Source organism: Epinephelus lanceolatus, chromosome 24, assembly GCF_041903045.1.
Source record: "Epinephelus lanceolatus isolate andai-2023 chromosome 24, ASM4190304v1, whole genome shotgun sequence".
In the NCBI taxonomy this organism is placed as follows: Eukaryota; Metazoa; Chordata; class Actinopteri; order Perciformes; family Serranidae; genus Epinephelus; species Epinephelus lanceolatus.
This window is the reverse complement of record NC_135757.1, coordinates 1,574,051-1,601,744: the sequence shown is the minus strand read 5'-3', so window position 1 is coordinate 1,601,744 and position 27,694 is coordinate 1,574,051. Positions and strand designations below refer to the sequence as shown.

Here is a 27,694-nt window from a genome sequence, read left to right as displayed (position 1 = left end):
CTTCCCCCTTTTTCCTTTCTCTCTACTCTGCCTCTTCTCTCCACGTACTGTGTGCTTTTTTATTTTTAATCTTTGCTGTTTTCTTGTGTTTATTACTTACGTTCAATACAACTGGTCCTCAGAGACTGTCGAGCACAGTAAGGTAGCTTCATCGCATTACTGCTTCACTATCTTCTTCCCTGACGCCATGACCACGGCCAAAAAGCTCTGTGCTTCCCCCATATGCAACACACCTGGCTGCATTTGATCTGAATAAGGCCCAATTTGTACGCAGCTGCAAAATATTTTTAACTGACAGGATACAGATACAGTTTCAAATACTTTTACAGATAGAGGGTCAAATACTGCAGCCAGAAATCATTTATTCATCTCAGGTCTGAACTCTAAATGTTCATTTACAACTTAGTTACAGTGACTCATCACATACGTGATATTTCTACTGGTGTTTCTTCTGTATGTAAACATGTCAAAGGTGCACGTGCTGTTTTTACTACCACTCTGACCCAGGGCTGTAAAATGACAACACAGACAAAAGAAGGTGTAAATCAAATGCGATCAAAGTGTTGCACAGTAACTAAATATCTGCATGTTGCAGACACTGTAATAATCAGAGGAAAAAGACATTTAGTGACTTGAATGTGGACAAATGTGCTCCAATCAAACACAGAGATGAGCTCAGAGAAAAGTCCTCAGGCTGTGTGAGTCCATGTATAAACACATTAAGTGTCCAACAGGATAAACAGTGGGACCTGTAAACTATGTCAGTGTTTGTTGTTCTTCTTCAAACCTTTACAGATTAGTTTTCAGCTAACTGAAGCTGGCAGACAAACTGTTAACGGATATGACTCGTGTCTAACAGTCCCGCGCCTCTCCAACTGTTTCCTTCCTGTGTAAACTTTACTTTCACTTTGAAGGATGGTGGTGACGCAGCTTGTTTCCTCCACCTGCACCTCCAGCTGAAGGTAATATAAGCCGTTTAAAAGCCTTTGACTCGTTCACACAGGCTGCCGTTAGTTTAGTTGGTCTAGAGACAGCAGGACTTTAATCTAACACGAGTGTGACTTGTCTAACAGAGAGTCTGTGGAGGAGGCGGAGACGAGCCGCTGCTCTGCCGCTGTCTGAGCCTCTTAAGGCGGCTGAGAGCAGCAGGTAGTGTCGGTGAATGTTCCGTCAGTAGATTTATACTACAGGACTGATGTGGAGACAGCAGGAAGGAGCTTAGCAGGGACTCAACCGGTTGTTTGTCAGCACACACCGTAAATGTTGAACTGCGTCACAAGCTGGCGCTGCTCCAACAGCTGCTAGAGACGTCATCACGCTGCATTCAAGGCCCTCATGCTGCGTTCACAGGACAAAGTGTGATATTCCTTCCTTCGCATGCATAGTAATGGGACTGGTAGCCTGCATGTGGACAGTTACTTATTTTTTCCTTTTATTATCTGGTTATTTTGTGAATGGACATATACCTATTTATTTACTTTGTCTTTGTTTGTCCTGTCTTGTTTTGGGGGTGTGTGCTTATTATTATTATTTGTTGTGTTTTGCTTTATGGGTATGAGCAGAAAGTTTCTTGCAGAGGGTGGTGTTGGTTATCATGGTTGGGCGTGTGTGTGTGTGTGTGTGTGTGTGTGTGTGTGTGTGTGGGTATAGATATGTGAGTGATGTCATCAGGGTGGAAGGGAGAAATCGGGTCTCTCAGTTTCCTATATGCAGGATCAGGATTTAGACATTGATCCTGAGAGTAACTTTTTTAAGAATGTTAACAATAAGTGCTGTTACTATAGTGAAGATCAATTTAAAACAGATAAAAGTAGACAATGGCATATCAATCATCCACTTCAACAGTAGAAGTCTTTACGCTAACTTTCATAACATTAAAGATTATTTAAGTCAGTTCAAAACACCTTTTCGTGTAGTTGCAATTTCAGAAACCTGGCTGAGCGCAGAGAAGGGGTAGATTTTGAGCTGGATGGGTATGACTTTAAATTCATGAACAGAAGAAATAAAGCAGGAGGAGGGACGGCTATCTATATAGATAAAACCTTCAAATATAAGATTGTAGAGAGCATGACTAAGGCTATTGATGATGTGTGTGAATGTATTAGCGTTGAAATCAACATGGAAAGACAGAAAAATATTCTTGTCAGCTGTGTTTATAGAGCTCACAGCTCCAGTGTTGATACAGTTAGAGAAATATTGGAGGGTTTGTTTGCAAGAACCGAGCAAAAGGTCACATTCATTTGTGGTGATTACAATATAAATCTATTAAATCCTAATAAGAACTCATCAACTGATGACTTTACATCTGCTATGTATAGCATGAGTCTATATCCGGTTATAACTAAGCCTAGTAGAATAACTTCCCATTCTGCTACCCTTACTGATAAGATATTTACTAATCATTTGGAAAATAATATGGTGAGTGGATTACTAATGAATGACATAAGTGACCATTTGCCGGTTTGTGTGATTTATGAATGTGACTGTCGCAGGAACAAAGATATTAACATAACAATATATAAAACAGTAAGAACAGAAGATACTATAAAGGCACTTAGAAGTGAACTAATATCCCAGGATTGGACTAGTGTGTATGAGGCGGAGGACGTTTATTGAAAAGCATCAGTTACTCATAGACAGCCAATACGGCTTTAGAACCAACAGATCTACTTCAATGGCACTGATGGAAGTATTGGAGGAACTAACTAATTCAATAGAAAATAAGCACTATGCAATTGGAGTTTTGTGGATCTGAAGAAAGCTTTTGACACGATTGATCATGACATCCTCTTAACAAAATGGAACGGTATGGTATCAGAGGGGCGGGGCTTAGTTGGGTCAAAAGCTACATTGAAAACAGACAACAGTTTGTACAAATAGGTGAGCACAGGTCAACATGTCTAGATATAATCTGTGGAGTGCCACAGGGATCAGTATTGGGACCAAAATTATTCATATTATATATTAATGACATATGTTAAGTTTCTAGTATATTAAATTTAGTTGTTTTTGCTGACGACACTAACATATTTTGTACTGGGGAGAATCTAATCTAGAATATTTTTTGTTTGTTTGTTTTGTTGGGTTAATGATTATTTATATAATCATGCTTTGTGTTTGCTATTTTGTTTTTGGCAGCATCGGAAATTGTAGTAGCTTTGAAGGGTCGGCATATATAAGCTTGATAGCTTCAGCCTACTCTTTGTCAGTCTATTAGTGTGTGGTTCTTTGGGTGTCTGATTGTACATGCGCATATACGATTGAATAAACTACTACTGCTACTATCAGTCAAACATTTGACACTAGTGTCTTATCATTGGTCTAAAACATGTCTGAAACTTAACAATACATATGTTTAAAGGCCATTTTCTCAGCGTGAGTTTTGATCATATTCTGAGTAATAAAGCTTTTCTTCAGTGTCACTAACACAAACCAAAGCTTCCAGTGTTATTCCTTTTTACATCCTGAAGGTTTTTACCGAGGGGTTTGTTCATGTATCATTCACAGCCTGATTTACAGAACTTGTTATTCCTAAAAATATGGCCAAACACTGTTTGTTTGTTTTTTTATTTTCTGATTTATGGAGTGATAAAAAGAGATATCCAAATGTAACTCTGTATAAATATCTAACTATAATGTGACAACAAAATGAAACAACGTTTTTAAACCTGACTTCATCCAATGTAAAGATTTTTGTTTTGGAAATGTATGCAAATGAGTGCATGTTTGATTAGATGATGCATCATTTGCATATTTAAACATAGAATGTTAGAGTTGTAATAACAAAAACAAACTTGCCTTACGGTAAGTAATCATCTGGGGATGTTTCATGGTGATATCTACATGTTCACCTGCAGTGTCTCCCCTTTAACTTTATGTTCTCATATGTTGAATTGTTTGAAATGTTTGCAGGTAAATTTCACACTGAATCATGTCAGCTGACCTGCTGTGCTCTGAATATCAGACTGACATCAGCTTAATGTGCTGGAAAACAACTCCAGTATTTCTCTGATAATTTAGGGTCCTGCTGTGCAACAGAGGGCACACTGTTTATGATTCATCTGGCGTATTTCTTAATATTCTCAATCTTCTGCTGTATGATTGGGCTCACTGCTTGGCCCACAGCGTTCCTAAGACATTCACAAAAATACATCAAAGCGTGCAAAATGATCAGAAATAATTTGCTATGACTTTTCTCAGAGATTCTCCAAGCTGTTTTTAAAGAAAATGACAAACTGTGATCAATTTTCCTGTAGAAAATAAAGAGCTCAAACCACTTCACTTTGGAGCTTTACCGAATGGACAAACTTTGACAGAGAAAAATGATTTGAAGTTTAAACAGCTCACAAGACTTTGGACTTTACTAGCACAGTGTTCATGAAATCACACTTTATATTTCATGATGTCTTTCAGCAGTAGCAGGCACCCGGGCAGAATTACTTGAGAAATCTTCTAGTTAGAGTTTGAATGTTTCCACATGTCTGTTAGTTTGTCGCCGCAGCGTTTTACGTCACTGACATCATGATGGAGTTTTTCTCAGCACTTGAGGCGTCTCATCTCCACATTGAAAAGGGTGGATGTGACAGAATGAAATGAGACAGAGGATTCAAATGTAAATGGTGCTCCATGCATGGTGTGTGTGCTGGGCTGCAGCTGGATGACTCCATCTGGTGGAGTGATAGTAGAAGTAGAGCAGCTGCTGTCTGACTGCATTCAGCTGACACTGATATGAAAGAGAAAATAACAGCAGCTGATCTTTTGACAGGAGAAATGATGTAAAGGAGGATTTGAGTTGATGTGCAGATGAATGATGTGTGTTTCCTCTCCAGATGAAAGTGTGTGTGAGTTGAGCAGCATGAATCGGTGTGAGGACAGAGAGGAGGGAGTCCCTCCCTCTAAAACCACTCTGTGTGGGGAACATGACAGCCAGACCAAAGCTCAGAGGTGAGATGAGGATCTCTAACTGTCCATGACTCTTCTCCATGTCACAGCTCAGCACTCAAACCTCTCTGTGTGTGTGTGTGTTGTGTTCATAATGAATTCATGTGTCCATCAGGATCCATCAGAGACCAGACTCTGCTGGACCTGGACCTGGACCTGGACCTGGACCTGGACCTGAACCTGGACCTGAACCCAGCTGTGTGTCCTTAAAGAGCGACATGTCAAATGATCGATACATTAATTTTAAAGTCCATCAGCCCTCTGCTGCAGAGAGGTGAGCTCTTAATAACATTATAATTTTACTGATTCATGTTTTCACTGTTATTTATCCAGAGAAGTTCTTTTTAAACGCTATGTTTATTTTTAGCATCGCTCTTCTTCTTCTTCTTCTTCTTCTTCTTCTTCTCTGGTGTTTGATCCAATATTCTCTGTTTTTAATGCCTCCACTCCGTCAACAGCTGTGGCCGGAGACATCACGTCTCTGGGTTGTCCTTCCGTCTGTACGTCTCATTCCCGTGAACATGACATCACAGAAACACTGTCAGGGAATTTCTTCAGATTTGGCACAAACGTCCACTTGGACTCAAAGATGACCTGATTAGAATTTGGAGGTCAAAGGTCACTGTGACCTCACAAAACATGATGTTGGACATTACTCAAGAGTTCATATGCTGAGTTTTAGTCCTGGTTCGACCCAATATTCACCTTTTTCTAGCCGTGGTTTGGTCCGTCATCTGTTGATTTGTTTAGCCCTGACTTTGTTCAGTCTTTTACAGAAAATGAACCAGTGATACACAGACTGCAGTAATTCAGTGTGAAGACCTTTTATTGTTTAGTTTATTAAACTTCTTGCTGCTGGTGACTGAAGACTGAAAAGTTCATTTCATCCTTTTTGTACTGAAGGTGTTTGCACAACAAGTCTGAACTCACTGATTGAAATACTTTTCTTGTTGATAGCTGGTAGTTTCTCCAGAAGCTACTGTGGCTGGAAGGTAAAAAAATCCTCTTTGTTTGTTTGTCCTTCAGGATCCATCAGAGACCAGACTCACCTGCACCCAGCTGTGTGTCCTTCAAAAGTGACTGGTCAATGTTGGAACCTATTACATTTAAAGCTGGACAACAGTAAGCTGAATATAACATTGATGTTTTAACTACTATTGTGTCACAAACCTGAGAAGGTGAGAGCTTTTGTCTCAGAGTGTGAGGTTGTTTTGTAGAAGCAGTAAGTTGGCTGTTTGTTACCTGGCAGTACTGAGCAGTAACTGTAGACTCAGAGTCAAAGATCCCTGAGGAGGGAGTGGATCATCACTCCCCAATCTCTGCTGTGCTGACACTGAGAATTTTCAATGTGATGAGAAGGAGGTTGAACTGGAGTCGATGACCTAAAAGCTGCAGAGAGCCGCAGACCAGACGGTGGATTCTCAGTGGGATCAGCTGTACTAACAACACTTGGTTATCAGAGGGAATGATCTGATTCAGTGTTCTTATAAAACATGAGCTGAATGATGATTGACCTTGTGTCTGTCTCTGTGTGGACAGTGTCTCTGTGTGGACAGTGTCTCTGTGTGGACAGTGTTTGTCTCTGTGTGGACAGTGTCTCTGTGTGGACAGTGTCTCTGTGTGGACAGTGTCTCTGTGTGGACAGTGTTTGTCTCTGTGTGGACAGTGTCTGTCTCTGTGTGGACAGTGTCTCTGTGTGGACAGTGTCTCTGTGTGGACAGTGTTTGTCTCTGTGTGGACAGTGTCTGTCTCTGTGTGGACAGTGTCTCTGTGTGGACAGTGTTTGTCTCTGTGTGGACAGTGTCTGTCTCTGTGTGGACAGTGTCTCTGTGTGGACAGTGTCTGTCTCTGTGTGGACAGTGTCTGTCTCTGTGTGGACAGTGTCTCTGTGTGGACAGTGTGTGTCTCTGTGTGGACAGTGTCTGTCTCTGTGTGGACAGTGTTTGTCTCTGTGTGGACAGTGTCTCTGTGTGGACAGTGTCTCTGTGTGGACAGTGTCTCTGCGTGGACAGACATAATGTGAGCTGATTGTTGATGATTCCTCCACAGAGTGGACCAGGAGAGCTCAGAGGTTCCCAGTGGTCAGTCTGCCCAGCAGCATCAAACACACCTGGACTCCATATTTATGGTCTGTACATGTACAACAACTACTTTGACATCTATTCTGTTCACAATCATCTCCATGCTGCACTTTTTACACCAGTGGATTGTCAGTGTGTCCAACATGGATCTGATGTTTGAGTGTGTCATTCATATAATATTCTGTTCCAGCTGCTGGAGGAGAACATCCTCACTTTTGTGAAGAACGAGCTGAAGAAGATCCAGAAGGTTCTGAGTCCAGATTACCCAGAATGCTTCGAGAGTCAGAGGGAGGATGAGGAGGTGTTGGAGGGTGAGGATGAAGAGCAGAGGAGGAGCAGCAGAGAGGCATTTCTGAAGATCACACTGCACTTCCTGAGGAGAATGAAGCAGGAGGAGCTGGCTGACTGTCTGCAGAGCAGTAAGAGGATTTCTATAAAGACTGAACAGGATGGAAAGAGGAAATGGAGGAAACATGGGAGGAGTTTACATTTACAAATTCTGCAGACGCACTTCAATGTTTCAATTCTCTGATTTTCTGTAGGATCCACTCACTCATATCATTTGTTGTTTGTTTATTCAGGAACTTTTGCTCCAGTGTGTCGACGTAAACTCAAATCTAACCTGCAGGAGAAGTTCCAGTGTGTGTTTGAGGGGATCGCTAAAGCAGGAAACCCAACCCTTCTGAATCAGATCTACACAGAGCTCTACATCACAGAAGGAGGGACTGCAGAGGTCAATGATGAACATGAGGTCAGACAGATCGACACAGCATCCAGGAAACCACACAGACCAGAAACAACCATCAGACAAGAAGACATCTTTAAAGCCTCACCTGGAAGAGATGAACCAATCAGAACAGTGATGACAAAGGGAGTGGCTGGCATTGGGAAAACAGTCTTAACACAGAAGTTCACTCTGGACTGGGCTGAAGACAAAGCCAACCAGGACATACAGTTGACATTTCCATTCACTTTCAGAGAGCTGAATGTGCTGAAAGAGAAAAAGTACAGCTTGGTGGAACTTGTTCATCACTTCTTTACTGAAACCAAAGAAGCAGGAATCTGCAGGTTTGAAGAGTTCCAGGTTGTGTTCATCTTTGACGGTCTGGATGAGTGTCGACTTCCTCTGGACTTCCACAACAATGAGATCCTGACTGATGTTACAGAGTCCACCTCAGTGGATGTGCTGCTGACAAACCTCATCAGGGGGAAACTGCTTCCCTCTGCTCGCCTCTGGATAACCACACGACCTGCAGCAGCCAATCAGATCCCTCCTGACTGTGTTGACATGGTGACAGAGGTCAGAGGGTTCACTGACCCACAGAAGGAGGAGTACTTCAGGAAGAGATTCAGAGATGAGGAGCAGGCCAGCAGAATCATCTCCCACATCAAGACATCACGAAGCCTCCACATCATGTGCCACATCCCAGTCTTCTGCTGGATCACTGCTACAGTTGTGGAGGATGTGATGAAGACCAGAGAGGAAGGAGAGCTGCCCAAGACCCTGACTGAGATGTACATCCACTTCCTGGTGGTTCAGACCAAAGTGAAGAACATCAAGTATGATGGAGGAGCTGAGACAGATCATCACTGGAGTCCAGAGAGCAGGAAGATGATTGAGTCTCTGGGAAAACTGGCTTTTGATCAGCTGCAGAAAGGCAACCTGATCTTCTATGAATCAGACCTGACAGAGTGTGGCATCGATATCAGAGCAGCCTCAGTGTACTCAGGAGTGTTCACACAGATCTTTAAAGAGGAGAGAGGACTGTACCAGGACAAGGTGTTCTGCTTCGTCCATCTGAGTGTTCAGGAGTTTCTGGCTGCTCTTCATGTCCATCTGACCTTCATCAACTCTGGAGTCAATCTGATGGAAGAACAACAAACAACATCCCAAAGGTCTAAAGTCTTCAGAGACAAACCTAAACTCAGACATCTCCACCAGAGTGCTGTGGACAAGGCCTTACAGAGTCCAAATGGACACCTGGACTTGTTCCTCCGCTTCCTCCTGGGTCTCTCACTGCAGACCAATCAGAAACACCTACGAGGTCTGCTGACACAGACAGGAAGTAGCTCAAAAACCAATTGGAAAACAGTCCAGTACATCAAGAAGAAGATCAACGAGGATCTGTCTGCTGAGAGAAGCATCAACCTGTTCCACTGTCTGAATGAACTGAATGATCGTTCTCTAGTGAAGGAGATCCAACAGTCCCTGAGTTCAGGACGTCTCTCCACAGATAAACTGTCTCCTGCTCAGTGGTCAGCTCTGGTCTTCATCTTACTGTCATCAGAAGAAGATCTGGACGTGTTTGACCTGAAGAAATACTCTGCTTCAGAGGAGGCTCTTCTGAGGCTGCTGCCAGTGCTCAAAGCCTCCAACAAAGCTCTGTAAGTGTGTAGAAATTCTGTTAATTTCATGGTGCTTTAAATGTGCTGTTGATTGATTCAATTCTGTTCATTATTTCCTCTCCAGACTGAGTGGCTGTAACCTGTCAGAGAGAAGCTGTGAAGCTCTGTCCTCAGTTCTCAGCTCCCAGTCCTCCAGTCTGAGACACCTGGACCTGAGTAACAACAACCTGCAGGATTCAGGAGTGAAGCTTCTTTCTGTTGGACTGCAGAGTCCACACTGTACTCTGGAAACTCTCAGGTCAGGATTCAACCTGGCATGAAATTCAACACCTTTTACAGTGTGATTTACATCAGTGGATAAACAGCTAACCTGTGTTGTGTCTGTTGATATGATCTGTCAAAGGACCTTTAACCAGTCCTTCCAGAAAAATGCAGAGGTTTTTTTTGATTGTTGCTGGTAAAAATCCTTGATTATGCGGCACATTTTCTTAAAAAATGCAATGGAACATGCGGGATATTCATGCAATTTCATGCGATGAAATTGCAGGAACTTGCAAAAATTGCGGGAACTTGCAAAAATTGCGGGAATTTGCAACAATTGCAGGAATTTGCAAAAATTGCGGTTTGATGAAAAATAGGAAAAAAGTGATTCCTCCAACACCCTGTTGTCACTAGGCTACTACCTTAATGTAGTAATTTCTAATTACTTCCTATGATAAGCAAGCATACTACATCACAGAAAGTGCAGAGAATATTTAAGTTCTCATCTTGTTTTATTTCAGACCTTAATAAACACATGGCTCAAACTTACAAAACATTGCTGAGTCAAACAAGTTCTGCAGCTAGAATATGCTACAACTTATGTAAAAATAAATAAATAATATATATATATATTATGTCATGAAGGCTATGGAGAGAGATCCATTTTTGTGCACCCACTGGTTCAGCGCTTTTTGAAAAGAGTCAGGCGACAGAGACCTGTCACGTGCTCTTTGGCACCGCAGTGGGATTTACCCCTGGTGTTACGTGCTTTGGGAGAACCTCCCTTCGAGCCTCTGTCACAAATCTCTCTCAAACTACTGTCATTAAAGACAGCACTTCTCTTAGCCCTGACTTTGTAAGAGAGTGAGTGATTTATGTGCGCTTTTAGTCTCCCCATCTTGTCTCGTTATCAGAGATGACGGGAGCGCAGCTACTCCGAGGCCGAATCCACATTCATGCCTAAAATCATAACCAGCTCTTTTAGATCGAGAGTTATTTCACTGGAAGGTTTCTTCCCTCCTCCCCACAGGAGGAGAAGAAACATCACACCAACTCTGCCTAGTGCGACCTCTGTCTTATTACGTGATGTGCACAGCAAGCCTCAGAGAGACACAACAGTTGTTTGTACATTACAGAGAGCATTCACAAGGAAAACCCCTCTTGCAATGAAAATGCGAGGATTATGAAATCATGCAAGCCCCGCATATTTCGCGCATTTTACGCGGAAATCGCCGATTTATGCGGCAAAAGTGCGGCGTCTTTGAAAAAATGCGGACTTTGGCTGATTATGCGTTGAATTATGCGATTGCATAATTGCGTTTTTCTGGAGGGACTGTTTAACTAAATCTCATTAGTATTTTATGGAACACAAATATTTTTTCATCATTTTCTTTGTTTTTGAATTATTAAACAACACAGATGATTTGAAAGATTTATTGTAAATTATAATCTGGACCGGGGCGGCTGTGGTTCAGGAGGTAGAGCGGGTCGTCCACTGATAACAGGGTTGGTGGTTCCATCCCCACCTCCTCTGCCATCACTGTGTCAGTGTGTGAATAAGCAGTAAACACTGTATAAAGCACTTTGGATAGAAGCGCTGTATAAATGTCACCATGTTACAATGTTTGGAGCAAAATGTACCTGAACAATAAACAAACATACAGCCAAGTGTTCACAGGAGGGTTCTTCAAGCTCTGGTTTAATGACAGACTCAAGCTATTTTGTAGTCAGTGTGAGATTGTTGGAATTGTTTAGGAGCTGGGTGTGGGATGTTAGCCACTGCTGCTGTGTTAGCTCATGCTTACTTGGCAGAGAGAGCATTAGGAGAGCAGCACACGGACATGGTCCTTCAGCACAGCTTCAAACTGCAGCAGCAACTACTTTGAAGTCAAGCAAAAAAGAAAAATCCTGCTTAACATGATAAACATGAATAATAAACTTGATCCTGTCAGCAGGCATAGTGAGCATGTTAGCATTATGGTATTATTATGTAGCTCAAAGCACCTCTGTGTCTAAGTCCATCCTCACAGAGCTGCTAGCATGACTGTAGACTCTTTAACATTCAGATCACAATGACATGGTTACAGTTAACTCTCTGATTCAGTCATTGTATTGATCAGTTATTGATTTGGAGACAGTTTCTTCTTGTGTTTGAGTGACACAGCAGGACCCTCAGATGATCTGCCATGTGTGTTGTTTTGTGTGTTTGCAGTCTGTCAGGCTGTCTGATCACAGAGGAAGGCTGTGCTTCTCTGACCTCAGCTCTGAGCTCCAACCCCTCCCATCTGAGAGAGCTGGACCTGAGCTACAATCATCCAGGAGACTCAGGAGTGACGCTGCTGTCTGCTGGACTGAGAAGTACACTCTGTCCTCTGGAAACTGTCAGGTGTGGTCAAGTTATAATTTGTTTCAAGGTATTTGAGATATTTCTCTAAAATATGACATTCATTTATTGTAAATGTAAAGTCCACACTCAAAATATTAAAACCAATGTCATTTGTCTTGTTCATTATCATTATTATTATTTTTTTTTTCAAAATGAATTGAAACATCTCTCTAAAGTTTCAACTCAATTTAATTTAAACAGCTCCTCTCATGACAGGATTTTATGACTGTACATCAAATCTTTAAATGTTTCCAATGTGTTTTGTTCTTATTCAGATTCTCATGTTGTACGTCACAAAATATAAATGCTGGCTGAGAGTAAGAAACTGTGTGTGTGTGTGTGTGTATGTGTGTGTGTGTGTGTCTTTGATTACTGTTTCTTCTTGATTTAGTCATGAGTAGCTGTCACGTCTTCCACGTTTCCAGTAAAATACTGCAGAGATGTAAGTGTGTGGAAATCCTTTTCTACCAATCTGGACTCATTGTTGTTTTCAGCACGTTGCCAAGACTGAGCCGGGTGGAGCGGTAGCTATTCTGCATCATAGTAACACTGCAGGAATTTTAACTTGTGCTGAGAAGAGACTTTATGCTGTGTCACTGAGAGTCTAAACTCAATGTTTTAACACAAATATCATTTGTCTTGTTATTCATTATTTCCTCTCCAGACTGAGTGGCTGTAACCTCTCAAAGAGAAGCTGTGAAGCTCTGTCCTCAGTTCTCAGCTCCCAGTCCTCCAGTCTGAGACACCTGGACCTGAGTAACAACAACCTGCAGGATTCAGGAGTGAAGCTTCTTTCTGTTGGACTGCAGAGTCCACACTGTACTCTGGAAACTCTCAGGTCAGGATTCATTAACCCATTAAAGAGCTTTTTAAATCTGATTTACATCAGTGGATAAACAGCTAACCTATGTTGTGTCTGCTGATATGATCTGTCAAAGGACCTTTAACTAAACTTCATCAGTAGTTTCTAGACTCAGAAAATGTTTTTCCACAAAGTCTTTTATCATTTCCTTTTGTTTTTGAATTATTAAATAACACAGATGATTTGAAAGATTTATTGTAAATTATAATCTGGACCGGGGCGGCTGTGGTTCAGGAGGTAGAGCGGGTCGTCCACTGATAACAGGGTTGGTGGTTCCATCCCCACCTCCTCTGCCATCACTGTGTCAGTGTGTGAATAAGCAGTAAACACTGTGTAAAGCACTTTGGATAGAAGCGCTGTATAAATGTCACCATGTTATAATGTCTGCTGCTGTGTTAGCTTGTGCTTACTTGGCAGAGAGAGCATTAGGAGAGCAGCTCACGGACATGGTCCTTCAACTCTCTGATTCAGTCACTGTATTGATCAGTTATTGATCTGGAGACAGTTTCTTCTTGTGTTTGAGTGACACAGCAGGACCCTCAGATGATCTGCCATGTGTGTTGTTTTGTGTGTTTGCAGTCTGTCAGGCTGTCTGATCACAGAGGAAGGCTGTGTTTCTCTGGCCTCAGCTCTGAGCTCCAACCCCTCCCATCTGAGAGAGCTGGACCTGAGCTACAATCATCCAGGAGACTCAGGAGTGACGCTGCTGTCTGCTGGACTGAAGGATCCACACTGGAGACTGGACACTCTCAGGTATGAACACTGGTGGAACATAAAAAGGAGATATTTGTGTAGGAGGTCTCCAAGGAGAACATCTCCAGGAACAAAAATGATAATTGCCTGTTGGTAATAACTGATGCAGTTTGGACAGATCTCTGCATGTTAAAGGAACTCAGACGCTACATTCAAGTGTGTTATCAACCTTGTGGACTGTTCCTTTATCATTGTATAACAATATGTGTATGAGAGTGATGTAATGTCCATGTGTGCATGCTGAAAGAGGAAGTGCTGCTCTGACCCCCCTCCTTCTTTCAGGGTGGAGCCTGGTGGAGTCCGATGGTTGAGACCAGGTGTGAGGAAGTGTAAGTGTGTTTTTAATTGATTCATGAAAACAAAGCATCTTCAAACTGTGTCAGCTTTTCTAACAAACTGTACTGCATGTTGCAACTTTGAGGTGTTTTTATACGATGAAATTGCGGGGGGCAAGTGAATCTTACAAACTAGTTGTGATACTGTCTTGGATTAGGAGCCTGTTGTTATGAGCATTCAGTGTATCTGACTGAATTAGGATTTGTTTTTGATGGTGGGGGGAAGGGTGGGGGCTGACAGCTGTTGCTGCCATTGGACGCAGCTTTGAAGGACCGTCTCAGTGAGTCGCTCTCCTCCTGCTGTCTCTGCTCAGTTAGCACGAGCTAACACAGCAGCAGTGAGTAACATCTGACACCGAGCCGTTAAACTGTCCTAATGAGCTCACACTGACACCAAAACGTCTCCAGTCTGTCATTAAACCCGTTAAAGGGATATTCAGCTGATTTCCAACCAGTTTTGTATCATAACAATGTGGGTAGTTTGTGTCAGTGAACTGTGGTAAACTTCCCTCCATCTGACCAGCGCCCAGATCTCCCTGCTCATCTCTCAGCTCACATCTTTATTCTCTGGCTCTCAGGCTGTTGCTCCAACTACAGATTGTGCTTCAACATTTTCATGAGCTCACTCACTGATCCGCCCCCCCGTCAAACTCAGATAAACTGTTAAATCTAATCAGTGCTGATCAAATATGAACCAAGATTCAGTGACTGTGTTGCCTATTTCTCACCTCAAATGTTTTCAGAAACATATTTTAGTGAAGTGTTTCACTTTAATACGAGATCGTTTGTTACCAGACGTCTGTGGATTTTTGTTCCTGTCTGTTATTAAGATAAGATTGTTTCACAAACCTCTTAATTAAAGAACAGGAATGAAGTATTAGTAAAGCAGTTATTAACAGTTGATGAAGCCATGAATTAATGCTTATGAAGCCTTAAAGGAGACATATTATACGCCTTTTTCAAGAATAAAAAATAAGTCTTACACACCAGTAGGACATGTCTGTGAAGTTTCTTGGTCAAACTCCACTCTGATCCTGTATTTTCGCTTCCCTCAAAAACCCTCTTTTCAGCCTTCATTCATAACAGGCTGTTAAGTGCCTGTAGCTTTAAAAATGCAATGAGTTGTATGTGACGCCGCCCCTCCCTGGTGCGTCACCCACCGGTAATGCTTTGACCCGCCTGCCACTTCCTCCATGCGAGTACGGCTTCAGTATCACTTAGCAACCTGGGTAGCGTGAGGAAAAATGGTGACTGGACAGCAACTCTCAGGTTACATGTTTGACCCAGAGTCCGACCCTGATGCAGAGGAAGAATTTTTTAGAGGAGAGAGAGCAGGATGAACCAGGATGTTTCTCAATGGTAAGTAGTTATGTTCCTTACTCCAACTTTTATTTATTTTTAGATAGCACTTATTAAATCAAGTTTTAGTTAATAAGCCATGCAGAAATTCCCTTCCAGAAGTATTGTTAGTTGTTCAGTTAATAAAACGTAAACTTTATGTAGAAAACAATGACTACAATCATAAGTTATTCCCATTACTACTGCATTCTCTTATTACTAATAAAACAACTTTTATTTGTTTTTATATAAATTATATATGTAAAAATTTTGTTAGATAGTGCTTATTAAATCAAGTTTTAGTCAATAAGCCATGCAGAACCCTAAACTCCTCACTCTAATCACTGCTGCTTTTATCACCTGTTAAACTGAACTGTTTACACTGGCAACAACGGTTTACATCATGGACACTATGCATTATCTGCTTACTTACCTTGCACTACCGGACTTGCACTTTTGGATGTGTATCATGTATATTACTGTGTACTCTTTTTATTTAACTCCTTTATTACTTATTACTATGCTATTCTTTTTTCTACTTTTTAATTTTGTACAGATTTTATCTATTTTTTTAACTTGATCATGCACTGTACTGTGGATGCTGCTGCAATTTCGTCATGCTCCAAGTATGATGACAATAAAGGAAATTCAATTCAGAAATTCCCTACCAGAAGTATTGTTAGTTGTTCAGTTAATAAAACATAAACTTTATGTAGAAAATAATGACTGCAATCATAAGTTATTCCCGTTATTCCCATTACTACTGCATTCTCTTATTACTAATAAAACAAATTCCATTAAACATTTTTTAACATTGTTTTCACCTATAACTTTTACAGGTGTTCCTGTGGCAATTGCAGAACAATGCCTACAGTCGAAGAAAACGTGTGCTGCCTTGAAATACCAAAGGTAGTGAGAAGACTGGAAATTCTTACATGGAAATGATCATTTATGTCATCCTCTGTAACTGGATACTGTAACTCACTACAAAATTTACTAGGTTATAAGAAGACTCCATCAACTCCCAGAACCACCATCATGTATGGTGAATCATCCCGGACTCAAGCCTGTGTGTTTGAATGTGTTCTCACTGCAGAATGTGTTCAACCTTTATAGAGCCGATTACGGACCCATACGTCTGAGGGGAATAGAGCAGTGAGTTCTTTGGCATATTTACTCTAATGTAACACAAAACACTAAGTGTGAAAAGTACATCAAAATACTCCATATACTGTATCTTACAATACTAACAATAATGTTTAGTATATTTTACTTGAGAAACTTGAATATCAAACACTGAAACAATACACAACAGTTTGTATATCCTTTTTATTGTGACAAACATTTAAAAATAATAACCTGTCTACAGCCGTTACAGATATTTGGCGTACAGGAGCTTTGTCAGCTGGTGTTGGGGATTTTTGGGCCGCAGAGTCCGAGTGGTGCTGCCTGCCTGCGTGGTGCTGAGGACATGGCAAGAATTTCCAGATGAAGAAGGACGCTATGTGGGTTTCAGACCAGCCCTCAATTGAACCGCGAGACGTAGCCTGTGATGACTTCCAGCTTGTCAGGTCGGTCAAATCCGGCACAGAGGTCCTGGGGGACAGGTATTTGCTGCATCTCTTCAGTGTATGGGGCAGGGTCCTGGAAAACCTCCTCAAAGATGAGGTCCATCACTTTATCCACGTAAACTGCAATTCAAAAAATGAAAATAAATAAAAATTCATATGAAGAAGTCACTGCATAAACCAAACCCGTGCAATATTAGTAAAGTGTGTGTTTTGATTGTTTTTTTGAATGTGTAAAGAGTAATTTATTTTATTTTTCACGATTTTGTGTTGTTTGTTTGGTACTTTTTAAATTTGTCATTTAAATAAAGTTTTATGGAACTTACCGAATGTTGGCTCTGCTTTCACTGGTTTTGCTGTGCACTCGCCCTTCTTGGACTTGGGAAAACTCACTCGAAACAGTGGCTCACCATCCGAAGATGTTGCTTGGGGTCGACCAGCATTCTCATTGAAGTGCAGGACAGCCAGGTAGAGTCTTGTGACCAAAGAAAAGATAGTGGTTAAAATGTTATGGAGAGTACACATATTGATACTGAACACATAGGTACAGTGATGGCTTAATCACCTGCACAACATTCCAATGAAAGGGAAGACCACATTCTTGGGTGCAAACCGCAAAATCACACTGTTGAAAGACTCCAGCGACGAGGTCTGGAAGTGAGGGCTGAGCTTCTCCACATCTTTCAGGACCCTTTTGTTCGTCAACACTTTCTCCAATTTATGGAATGCAGGTGTTCCTGAAAAAAGGAAAAGGGATTTTTTTTAACTACAAAATCAAGGTAAAACACAGATAAGTGACATAGAATAAATCCAAAAAGCAGATAAGTAGTTTATTAATGACAATCTTTACATGTCCAGAGCATGTTAGAAGAACTCACCTTCTTTCAACCACTTTCCCTTGTCTCTGGAGATACGGCTTGGGTGCAGACACTGGGGATAAAGAGGGTCTTCATGGGTGTGGATGTCTCTAACGTGATTTAGTATAAATGTCCACTTTGCCACCCTCTCTGGTCCTGAGGAAGATGTAGCGGCTGTCCAGTAGATGTGGTTTTTAATGCCGCGAAGCCACTTCCGCAGTTTCTCATACTCCTTGTTTTGGGAGATCTTCACCAGCTTTTTGGGCAGTCCTAATAAGACAAAATTATAATAAACATATAAGCATAGTCATATAATAAACAATTATAATAATTCTGTGTTAAAATATCTTTTCCAAGATATACACTTTTAATGTGTTTTAGGTTAAGATGTAGAATTTTCAGTCAAAAAAATTGGGGGTTTACTCTAGTAAGTCCAACACTAGTAATTGCTAAACTCAATCAAAACTTCGGTATTAGTAATAATTAAAAGTACTCTAATGTGAGAACTATTGAAATACTATATTACACGCTTATCACCAACCAACAGACTTTTGAAATGGGTACAGAATTTTCATAAGCTGAAATTTCCGTGTTTAAGTTACCATGAAAGCCCTGGAATATAAATACCTTTTTCCAGGTGCCAGACATCATAGTAATGTGTGATGTTGGCCTCCCTCAAGAATTTTTGTATTTGAGTCACGTTGCGAGACTCCAAGAGTGTAAGGCTTCTCTTTAGACCCTCTTTTTCCATGTGATAGCTTCCTCCGACTTCATTGCTCTAAAAAGGAAATAACAAAGTTAACCATGTCATAAATTTTACTGTAAAAAATTGAAAAACTCTTTGTTTAAAAGCTAACAGCTGATATGTTCTTATGCACCTATACCAGCTGTCGATCAACAATAGTGTCGGTCCGGAGGTCCATCATTGTGTAACTGCCAAATTTGGCAGAATGCCCTCAAAAAGAAATAAGAATAATAACATATGAATATGTAATTTTCAAATTATTTCACATTTCTCTCTTAACAATAAATTAAAACCCACTATCATGGTAGTCTATTTTGTACCTGGTGAGTCAGCTCTCAAGTCACCACCGAGGATGACATTCTGCTGTTGACTGAGCTGCTCCAATATGCCATCCTGTGTAGTTTTTCAAATTCATTGCATGGAAGATCTGTAGAGAAAAGGCAAAGGATAGTCAACTAAGTGCCCCCCGCCCCTCAGTATTTACCAGTGCCCTGGAGGTGTGTCTAAATTTGTGCAAGACTTAAAGAAAACACATGTTTTGGTCATTTAGGTATTTTAATGACCTTTTGTAGTTTGAAAAACGATGCACCAGCAGTATACACAGCAGCTTAAATTTGAAGGTTTCCAGCAGGGGTGCTTCCAATAATTGGCTGGCTATCCCATTTTCTGGAGAATTCACAATGTGGACACTGCTGTGATACAGACAGGAATGTGCCCATCCTTCTTTTCTGCACATCTGATACCCGCTGACACACAGGGCACACCTTGAAGAGCTGTAGAAGGCAATTCTCGTACACTATATATGTAGGTGTCTTGTGTGGCGGGCTAGAAGATTCCATTCTATTAGAAAAAGAAATATTGACAAGACAAAGAAATTTAAAAGAGCCGGAAGTAAAGGTAGAAAATAAATTAAAATGCATTGATAAAAATGTCTGTATGACAGAAGTTAACTCACGTGTCTTCTAGTGTCTCACTGAGCACTGTGACCGAGTCCTCAGGATCATAGGTGGAATCATGTGGCTCAACAATTTGTGAAGTGGAGCTGCCTGCTAAAGGATCGTCATCCTCCACTTCTAAACATGGTCTCTTACATGGCCTCCTGATTGGTGTGGAGTGGAAGAATGGTTCTTCCGATGTAAAGGGCACTGTTGAAGTGCCAACACCAACATCAGTGCATGACACTGTTGTCTGTGTGCCTGTTGATACATAATAAGACAACACGTCTAAACAAGCTGCAAGGGGAGATAGTATTTAAATACATAAATATACTAGAAATACAAATGAATCAGTGTAGGTCAACCAACCTGTACTTCTGAAGTGTGGCATCAGAGTCTTGAGAGACAGCTGTGTGGCAACTGTGCATCTCTTTGGTGGTGGGTCTGTCTGGCAGGCCACATGATGGACAACAGCCTGTGACTGTCCACATGTGCTTGCCTAAAGTCAGAGAACAAAAATTATGTGTTTTCATGTGATTTTTTTTAAAACATAAACATGAAAAAAGGCCAGCAACACTTGTGTCCTTCTTGAATGAGCAGCATTGTGAGCTCCTTTTATTATAATTATACACACTTCAGATTCCTCACCTCATGTCTCTAGTGCTGCTGTCAGCTGCAGCTAGTCAACATATGGAGCTACAACTTTGAGTTCATTAGCAGGATAAATATCCTATTTTTTTCATGCTGCGCCTGCTTCACAATAGGGCTGCACATTTTAGGAAATGTGTGCAATTGCGATTACTGTGGACAATATTGCTATTATCGATTGCAATATCATACAATTATACGAGTAGCTAGCTTGCTGTTAACTTTCACATACCTAGCACCTATGCAGGTAGCCGAAAACGACCCCCCTTTTTGTCGCTAGCACCTACGGGTCTTTATAGATTTACGTCGCCATAAATGTTCAAATAAAACATGTAATGTACTCACCTCATAGCCACAGATGTTATGAAGGTTTCCGGGGGTTTGTATATTCGTTGTTGGGATAAAATGCACGTTTATTGAACAATAACGAATATACAAACACTGTTCCCTGCTAGTTTAGCATTGTTTAGCAGTAATGTGCAAAAGAAATACACTGCATTATAATAATAAATAAAAAAATATACTCACATTTCCGTCGTCTGTACTTTGTTGACGTATAGTTGGTATTGCGTCAGGATTTAGTTTCAGTCGAGATGCAAGTCCTTTAGTGAACTGCCCGAAGTTTGAGAAGCTATCCGATGTGAAGTGGTTAGCACATATGTATAGGCTTTTTCTGACATTCACTGGGACATTACCATCAAAAATGAAATTAATCCACACAGACCGTTGTTCCTCTGAAGCTGGGAGCCTATGTAGTGAAATATGTGGGTCTGTACATCCCACAACCGAGCAGTGGTACGTTTTACCGCTAGCCATTGTGTACTGAGAATCCTGCTCCGCATAGGGAAATTCAAGATGGTGATCGTCACAAACATTTCAGTCTTCAGAGTGGGTGGGGAAACCTCAGACGGGGGCTGGATATGCAAATGTTGATATACTATTACGTAATAGTATATCACTATCCTGATTTGACCATTTAATCACAGGCATTTCATTTCAGCCGACTCCAAAACAATGAGGTACCCCCAAATACATATAAATGGCTTCAAAAAGTGAATTTTCCATAATATGTCCCCTTTACTGAAGGACATATATATTATAACAGGGCAGTCAAACCCAGAGAAATGATGAGCAGCTAAATGTGTATCTCAGTCAACAGTGATCACGCTGTAACATTAACTGAGACTGGAATAAACTGGGATAATATCACACAACTGAAGGATTTCTTCAGTTTTATCAGCAACAGATTGCTCGTTGTTGAACTGGAAAGTTGGTGTTTAATGTCTGCAATGTGACTGATTTAACTGTAGATATGCAGATATGATACCTGTAAGTGTTTACTGTATTTACAACATGTCAAACCTTTATTCTGATAGAGCAGGCCAACACAGCAACAGGAAACATGGAGTGTCCTCTTTGTTGGTAGTTGCCTAGCAACAGTGTTGATGTAAGGAGCCCAACATGTCATCAGTGGATGTATTCTTGTTCTGCAAATGTGAAGAACAAGCCAAGAACAAGGCAGAGATCATTTCATTGGTCAACACTGTTGTTGATTAAAGACAGAAATAAAGCTCCATGGCTGGCGACCATCATGTGCCAAAACAGACAAGCTAACATCACATCACCCACCAGTGGGAGTGTTTATTGGTCAAATGCAGTGCAGTGCATTCTGGTAGTTGTAGGTTTTCTTTCTTTTGAGCAAAAGCAAATCCCACAGTCCTTTTCCTCTGTTCTCTCTGGTCATGTAGCACCAAGTTTAAAAGTGTTTGTGTCTTTCTACTGCAGACAGCCCAGTTTTATGAGAAGACCATCTTTCCAGCAGTGAAATACTTCTTTAATAACCACACACAGTTGAGCAGATGACACACAGCTGTACATGGCCGTGTCTCCTGATGACACAGGGCCAATTGATGCCCTTTTTAACTGTATTTTAGATATCAAGTCATAGATGGCAGTGAATTTCCTGCAGCTCAACCAGGACAAAACACAGGTCTTAGTTTTTGGTCCTGAAGGCAAGAGAGAGAAACTTTTAGCAAAACTACAAGATTTTAAACCTTCACAATGTGTGAAGAACCTGGGCGTCATTTTTGACTCTGAGCTTAGTTTTATTCCACACATCAAAAATGTAACAAAGACAGGTTTTTATCATCTTAAGAATATAGCCAGAGTCCGCCCGTTTCTCTCTCAGGCTAACACGGAGGTGCTGACGCATGCTTTTATCTCTTGTTGTTTAGACTATTGTAATGCCCTGCTCTCTGGTCTTCCCAAAAAGACCATCTCTAACCTGCAGCTACTCCAAAACTCAGCCACACGAGTGCTGACGAGGACCAGAGGGCGGGCGCACATTACAGCAGTTTTAAAATGGCTGCATTGGCTCCCCGTGTGTTTCAGGATGGATTTTAATGTTCTTTTATTAGTTTTTAAATGTCTTAACGGTCTTGGGCCATCTTATTTATCTGACCTGCTTTTATCATATCAACCCTGGCGGACCCTGAGGTCCTCCGGCACCGGCCTTTTAATCATTCCAAGAGTTAGAACTCAAACCCACGGGGAGGCTGCATTCAGCCATTATGGCCCTCACTTATGGAACAGCCTGCCAGAGAGCATCAGGACTGCAGAGACTGTTGATGTTTTTAAAAGGAGGCTCAAGACTCACCTTTTTAATTTGGCTTTTAACTGATTTCTTCTACTCTTCTTTTATTATATTTTATTTATTTATTAATGTCTAATGTTCTTAATGATGTAGGTTTAAATCCTTATGCATGTTATCATTATTCTATCTCATAGCTGTTTTTATCCTACCCTATTGTCTTCTAGTCTTTTAGTTGTTAGCTCCAGTGTTTCCTCATGGGGGGCCTCCACACTGGGAGGTGTGTCCGGTCTGCCCGCGGGGACGTCGTCCTGGAGATCCCTCAGGCCCGGAGGACTGGGGGGCTCTGCACCATGTGTGGAGTCCACCCCGGTCTATCTGGGTCGGGGTGGTCTCTGTGGCCGTCGGCTGTGGCGCCTCTCAGTGTGGATGAGCTCCCCATAGGTGGTTTTTCCTCACCTGGTGCCTCAGTGGCCTGTGTGTGTGTGTGTGTGTGTGAGGGGTCAAACGTTTCACCCAACCACACTACAACGCGTCACTTGCGCCTACTTAGGACACATCAAATCTAATCAAACCGCGTGAGCGCACGTCTACATTTTACATAGGGTTACTATGGAGACACGAGTGTTACACACACGCCCGCTACATGACGCGCAGGCGTTGTTCGCTCCACTCACATGACGCGCTCACACGTCTTATCAGTACGCGTGCACAGTGCGTTACAAACGCCACATACACACCACACCTGCGTGTGCGTGTGAATCTCACACACACAGTGGATGTACACATCATTAACACCTGAACACGTCAAATTACTTTGGCAAACAGTCCGTCTCCATAGTTTACACGTGCAGGCAGGTGTGTGTGTGTGTGTGTGTGTGTGTGTGTGTGCTTCGCAAGAGTGGAATGAATAAATTGGTCAAGTCTCTGCAGACATACGCCTGCATATACACATGCATGATTTTTTTTAATCTTTATTTTATCCTCACAAATCAGAGCTACTGACCACCCTCGATGTCTGGCTTTGGTTTAAAAATATTTAACTAAGATAATATATAGGCTACAACAGCCTAATTGTGAATATATAGCCTATTATTGAATTGGATCCTAAATGCTGCAAACCTCCATCTGTATGTTTTTAATCAATAGTTGTGTTTTCATAAACATTTTTTTCGCATTTTGCCCTTTTGTGAATTTGACTGTTTATGGAAACAGCTTTTCAGACATCCTTAAATCTTAAAAGATTTAGTCCCCCCTTCCATTCCTAGTAGTGGAATATCCCACACTCTTTCCAACTGGCGGGGCTAGCAGCCGTTAGTACTTGGCAGCAGTAGCAGCTGTGGCTGGACCCGGCTGCCCACATCGCGCATCGCGGGCATAGACGTCGGAACTAGGGGTGCAGGGGGTGTAATTATGGGCCAGAGCCCGATTTAAACCCGACATTTTTCAATAAGCTGGCTGTTATAATTAAGAGTATTAAACCACAATTCTTGTTATTTGAATGGCGCAACACGGAAACATGATTATGTCATAAAACAGGTGTTTATTTTAGGATCCAGGTGGTGAAGGGCTGTGCATGCACAATGTTCCAACAGGGGACAGCCCTCTGTTCCGAAATTGATTTTCAAGTCCATATCGAGTTTCCTGCATCAAACACTGCCGCCCGCTCTCAATTCTGAATTTCGTAGTACTACAAATGCTTGAAATGAATGTTCAACTCGTTGTTTTTTATTGAAAATATGTCACTGTCTTTATTTATTATGTATAATTTCTCTAGCAGCAAACACATTTAAAGGAGACGCTTGTCAGGTCTTTGTACGTGCGCTGTCCGTGGCGCTGAAATCCCCGCTGCTGCTGACAGCAGACCAGGGGAGAGAAAAAAGACATTTCTTTGCTCTGTGCTTTCAGAAAATAGTCCCACTGTGTTTGCAGGGCATATCAGGCTGTGTGATTATGCACAAAGATTGATCAACGCATTGGAGCAATTTCATACAATTGCGGACATTTAACGTGATAAACTAATTTCATTTCAACATGGTCATTTGCTTAGAGGATTCAGCTGAAGCATAATGAGTGTTATATGTCATTAAGATGAAGTATTTGCTTGTTTTGTGATTAATTATGCACATGATGCCTTTGACCCCATCATGTGGCCCGTTTGTCCGTGCAGACAGGGTTATATTGTTCCTTAAATGGCTTGATTTAATTATCAAAGTTTCATTTTCTTAACAAAACATTCTAGTTCTCTTATAACTGCATGTTATTATAAAATAACTTCAAATCAAATCCTTAATCATTGATAAGGGTGCGTGCTTCCCCTGCCCCTCCCAACAAAAATTACTACACAATACACAATAACTTACACAAGTTACAACACATCCCATTTACTGTTACAACAAGCTCCAGGCCCAGGCTGATAATATCTCTGGTTATCAATAACTTGCAGTGCTGAGATAAATGTTTAAAGTCTTTCTTTGGTTACTTTTCTTTCAAACATTTTTTAAAGTTTTGATCTCACTGCTGGTAAAAAAAACAACAACGAAAAAACAAAACCAGTTTGCTCCTGCAGCCAGCCAGAGATGAAGGATCCATTCCACACACCTGAGCCAGAGAAAAAAGAGGGAGAGAAGGAGGGATCGAGTTTCTGTCTTTGATGAATGAAGCCTTATTGTTTTGCTGCTATTAAACAATGACAGACATGTTTTCTCTGTTTACTTAATAGCATAAATATTCACACTACTGCGCACGGGGAGACAGAGAGAAGATTAAAGCGTCAAATTGCGGTAAAAGATGCTGTATAAAAGACAGGCTACAACTTTTTTTCCTTGTCTCCCCCCCCCCCCCCCCGGAATTATTATTAAAATGTTACTGTTTATTGTCCCCCCAAACTATGAAATGGGATTTTCGCCCCTAGCTGGAACACCAAGCGGCTGACAGCATGACACATGCCCGCACACACAAAACTGGAAAGCGGGAGGACCCTCCTAATTCCCCAATCCTTAACTAACCTCCACGCTACCCCCGGAACTTCTCCACCTACGCTGGCTGTCTATTATTGCATTCACGGCCGGGAGGGGGGGGGCGAAGACAGCCAGCGTAGGACACTTCTGTGATCACATGACGTGTCAACGCACGCACGTCTAATAACCACACGTCTAGGCGTGTGCAGGCATTGCACGCACATTACACGTGTAACAAGCACACGGTGATGGTTGCAGAGGTAATGTACACGTATCAAGTACGCAGTGAATGCACTGTGTGTGTGTGTGTGTGTGTGTTTAAAAAGTCACATTTGTGGTAAAGTTGTGGTGATTGGATGAATTTGAGTTCAGTGTTGTGATGGCAACCTCCTGGAGGAAGTGATCAATGAACAGATGATAGATGAATAACTGCAGCTGTATTGTGTCTTCTTCTCTCCATCAGATTCCTGTGAACTCACCATCGACACAAACACAGTAAACAGACGCCTCAAACTGTCTGACAACAACAGGAAGGTGAAATGTGTGAAGGAGGTTCAGTCATACCCTGATCATCCAGACAGATTTGACTGGTGGCCTCAGCTGCTGTGTAGAACTGGTCTGACTGGTCGCTGTTACTGGGAGGTCGAGTGGAGAGGACGGGTTTATATATCAGTGAGTTACAGAGGAATCAGCAGGAGAGGAGACAGTATGGACTGTGTGTTTGGAATGAATCATCAGTCCTGGAGTCTGTTCTGCTCTGATGATGGTCGTTACTCTGTCTGGCACAATGACAGAAGAACACAGCTCTCCTCCTCCTCTTCCTCCTCTTCCTCCTCCTCCTCCTCCTCCTCCTCCTCTTCCTCCTCCTCCTCTTCCTCCTCCTCCTCCTCCTCCTCCTCCTCCTCCTCCTCCTCCTCCTCCTCCTCCTCTGGTAGGGTAGCAGTGTATGTGGACTGTCCTGCTGGCACTCTGTCCTTCTTCAGAGTCTCCTCTGACACACTGATCCACCTCCACACCTTCAACACCACATTCACTGAACCTCTTTATCCTGGGCTTAGGCTCTGGTGTTATGGTTCCTCAGTGTCTCTGTGTTCTCTGTAGGAGTGAGAGTCTCCTCCTGTTAGAGAAACCTTCTCACTGCTGAACACATCAGTTGAGTGTGTACAGGATGTCACACAGCTGATGTTAGTTCTGTCCCACCATGTGTCCCTGGTTAGATTCTGGTGGGGGACCTTTGCTTTATGTCCCACCCCTCTCTGTCTCTCTCTGTGTCCATGTTTGCTGTCTGCAGCCCCGACGTATCTGTAAAGGCAACATGTAAATGATGGATGATCAAATCAATCATTGTTTATGACACTGAACTTCTGAACACATTGTCCCTGACTGTGTGTGAATAAAGACTTTATACTGCTGACTCATCATTGTTTGTTGTGTCTCACTGATGTCAAACTTTACAAACTTCAGACTGACTCTACTTTTTCTACTGAGTCTGATAAAACAAGGTGACCAGCTTCATTTATTTGTTGTTTTACAGCACAATGAAATGTGAGCTGTAGCTCCTTCACACTGCACACACACACACACACACACACACACACACACACACACACACACACACACACACAAAGCATTTATACACACATTTTCATTACATAATATATGCAGTTACTTATATAGAAATGATCATTATGGATGGTTTGTTAAATGTGTTTAAAACTCATTTCAGTTCTAAGTTTGACTTTTCTCTGTCTAATGCGTCTTCTCTGTCTTTATGTCTCTCTTGTGTTTTGTGACGGCTCCTCTGCTTGGTGCTCTTTGCTGCTGTGGAGCTTTCTGTCTCCAGGGCTGCCGACCTGTTTGGAGGGTCATCAGCAGCAGGAGTCACACCTGGGCCAGGTATGTGTCTCAAAACAACTTACACATTTGATATGATTTGGTTAATCTAAGATAGACACTTTGCAAAGAAGATGTACTCCAGTGTTTTATGTCACCCTACCTTCATCATTAAGAATGTGTGCATCGAACATTGCACAGTGTCAATTTCCCTTCATTTGATTCATGATAAGTACCTCTTCCACCTGGGAATCC

General features: G+C 41.7%; 1 protein-coding gene and 1 pseudogene across 5 annotated transcripts; both read left to right on the top strand.

Moving 5' to 3' along the window:
• Positions 1-804: 804 nt before the first annotated feature.
• LOC144461888 (NACHT, LRR and PYD domains-containing protein 3-like) lies at positions 805-27,021 on the top strand. Of its 4 annotated transcripts, XM_078165706.1 has the most exons (13): positions 805-962; positions 4,830-4,944; positions 5,057-5,215; positions 5,968-6,063; positions 6,991-7,069; positions 7,213-7,441; positions 7,604-9,407; positions 9,493-9,666; positions 11,842-12,015; positions 12,680-12,853; positions 13,457-13,630; positions 13,913-13,959; positions 26,070-27,020. In XM_078165706.1, exons 2-13 carry the CDS (start codon positions 4,856-4,858, stop codon positions 26,705-26,707), a joined length of 3,837 nt encoding a protein of 1,278 aa, XP_078021832.1. In that variant the 5' UTR covers positions 805-962; positions 4,830-4,855; the 3' UTR covers positions 26,708-27,020. The 4 variants fall into 4 exon arrangements, with proteins under 4 accessions (XP_078021832.1, XP_078021833.1, XP_078021834.1 ...); XM_078165707.1 differs by lacking the exon at positions 5,968-6,063 and having other exon boundaries at positions 26,070-27,021; XM_078165708.1 differs by lacking the exon at positions 11,842-12,015.
• On the top strand, positions 13,976-17,196 carry LOC144461893 (P2X purinoceptor 7-like; annotated as a pseudogene). The gene is made up of 4 exons (XR_013490476.1): positions 13,976-15,324; positions 16,143-16,212; positions 16,304-16,458; positions 16,673-17,196. The product of XR_013490476.1 is annotated as a P2X purinoceptor 7-like (transcript).
• Positions 27,022-27,694: the final 673 nt, after the last annotated feature.

Bases quoted from the DNA above. Each gene is read 5' to 3' on its own strand.
- LOC144461888 (XM_078165706.1), top strand. From the start codon at position 4,856: ATGAATCGGTGTGAGGACAGAGAGGAGGGAGTCCCTCCCTCTAAAACC. The intron at 7,442-7,603 runs GTAAGAGGATTT...TTGTTTATTCAG, and splicing joins GGCTGACTGTCTGCAGAGCA to GAACTTTTGCTCCAGTGTGT. The intron at 12,016-12,679 runs GTGTGGTCAAGT...TTTCCTCTCCAG, and splicing joins TGTCCTCTGGAAACTGTCAG to ACTGAGTGGCTGTAACCTCT.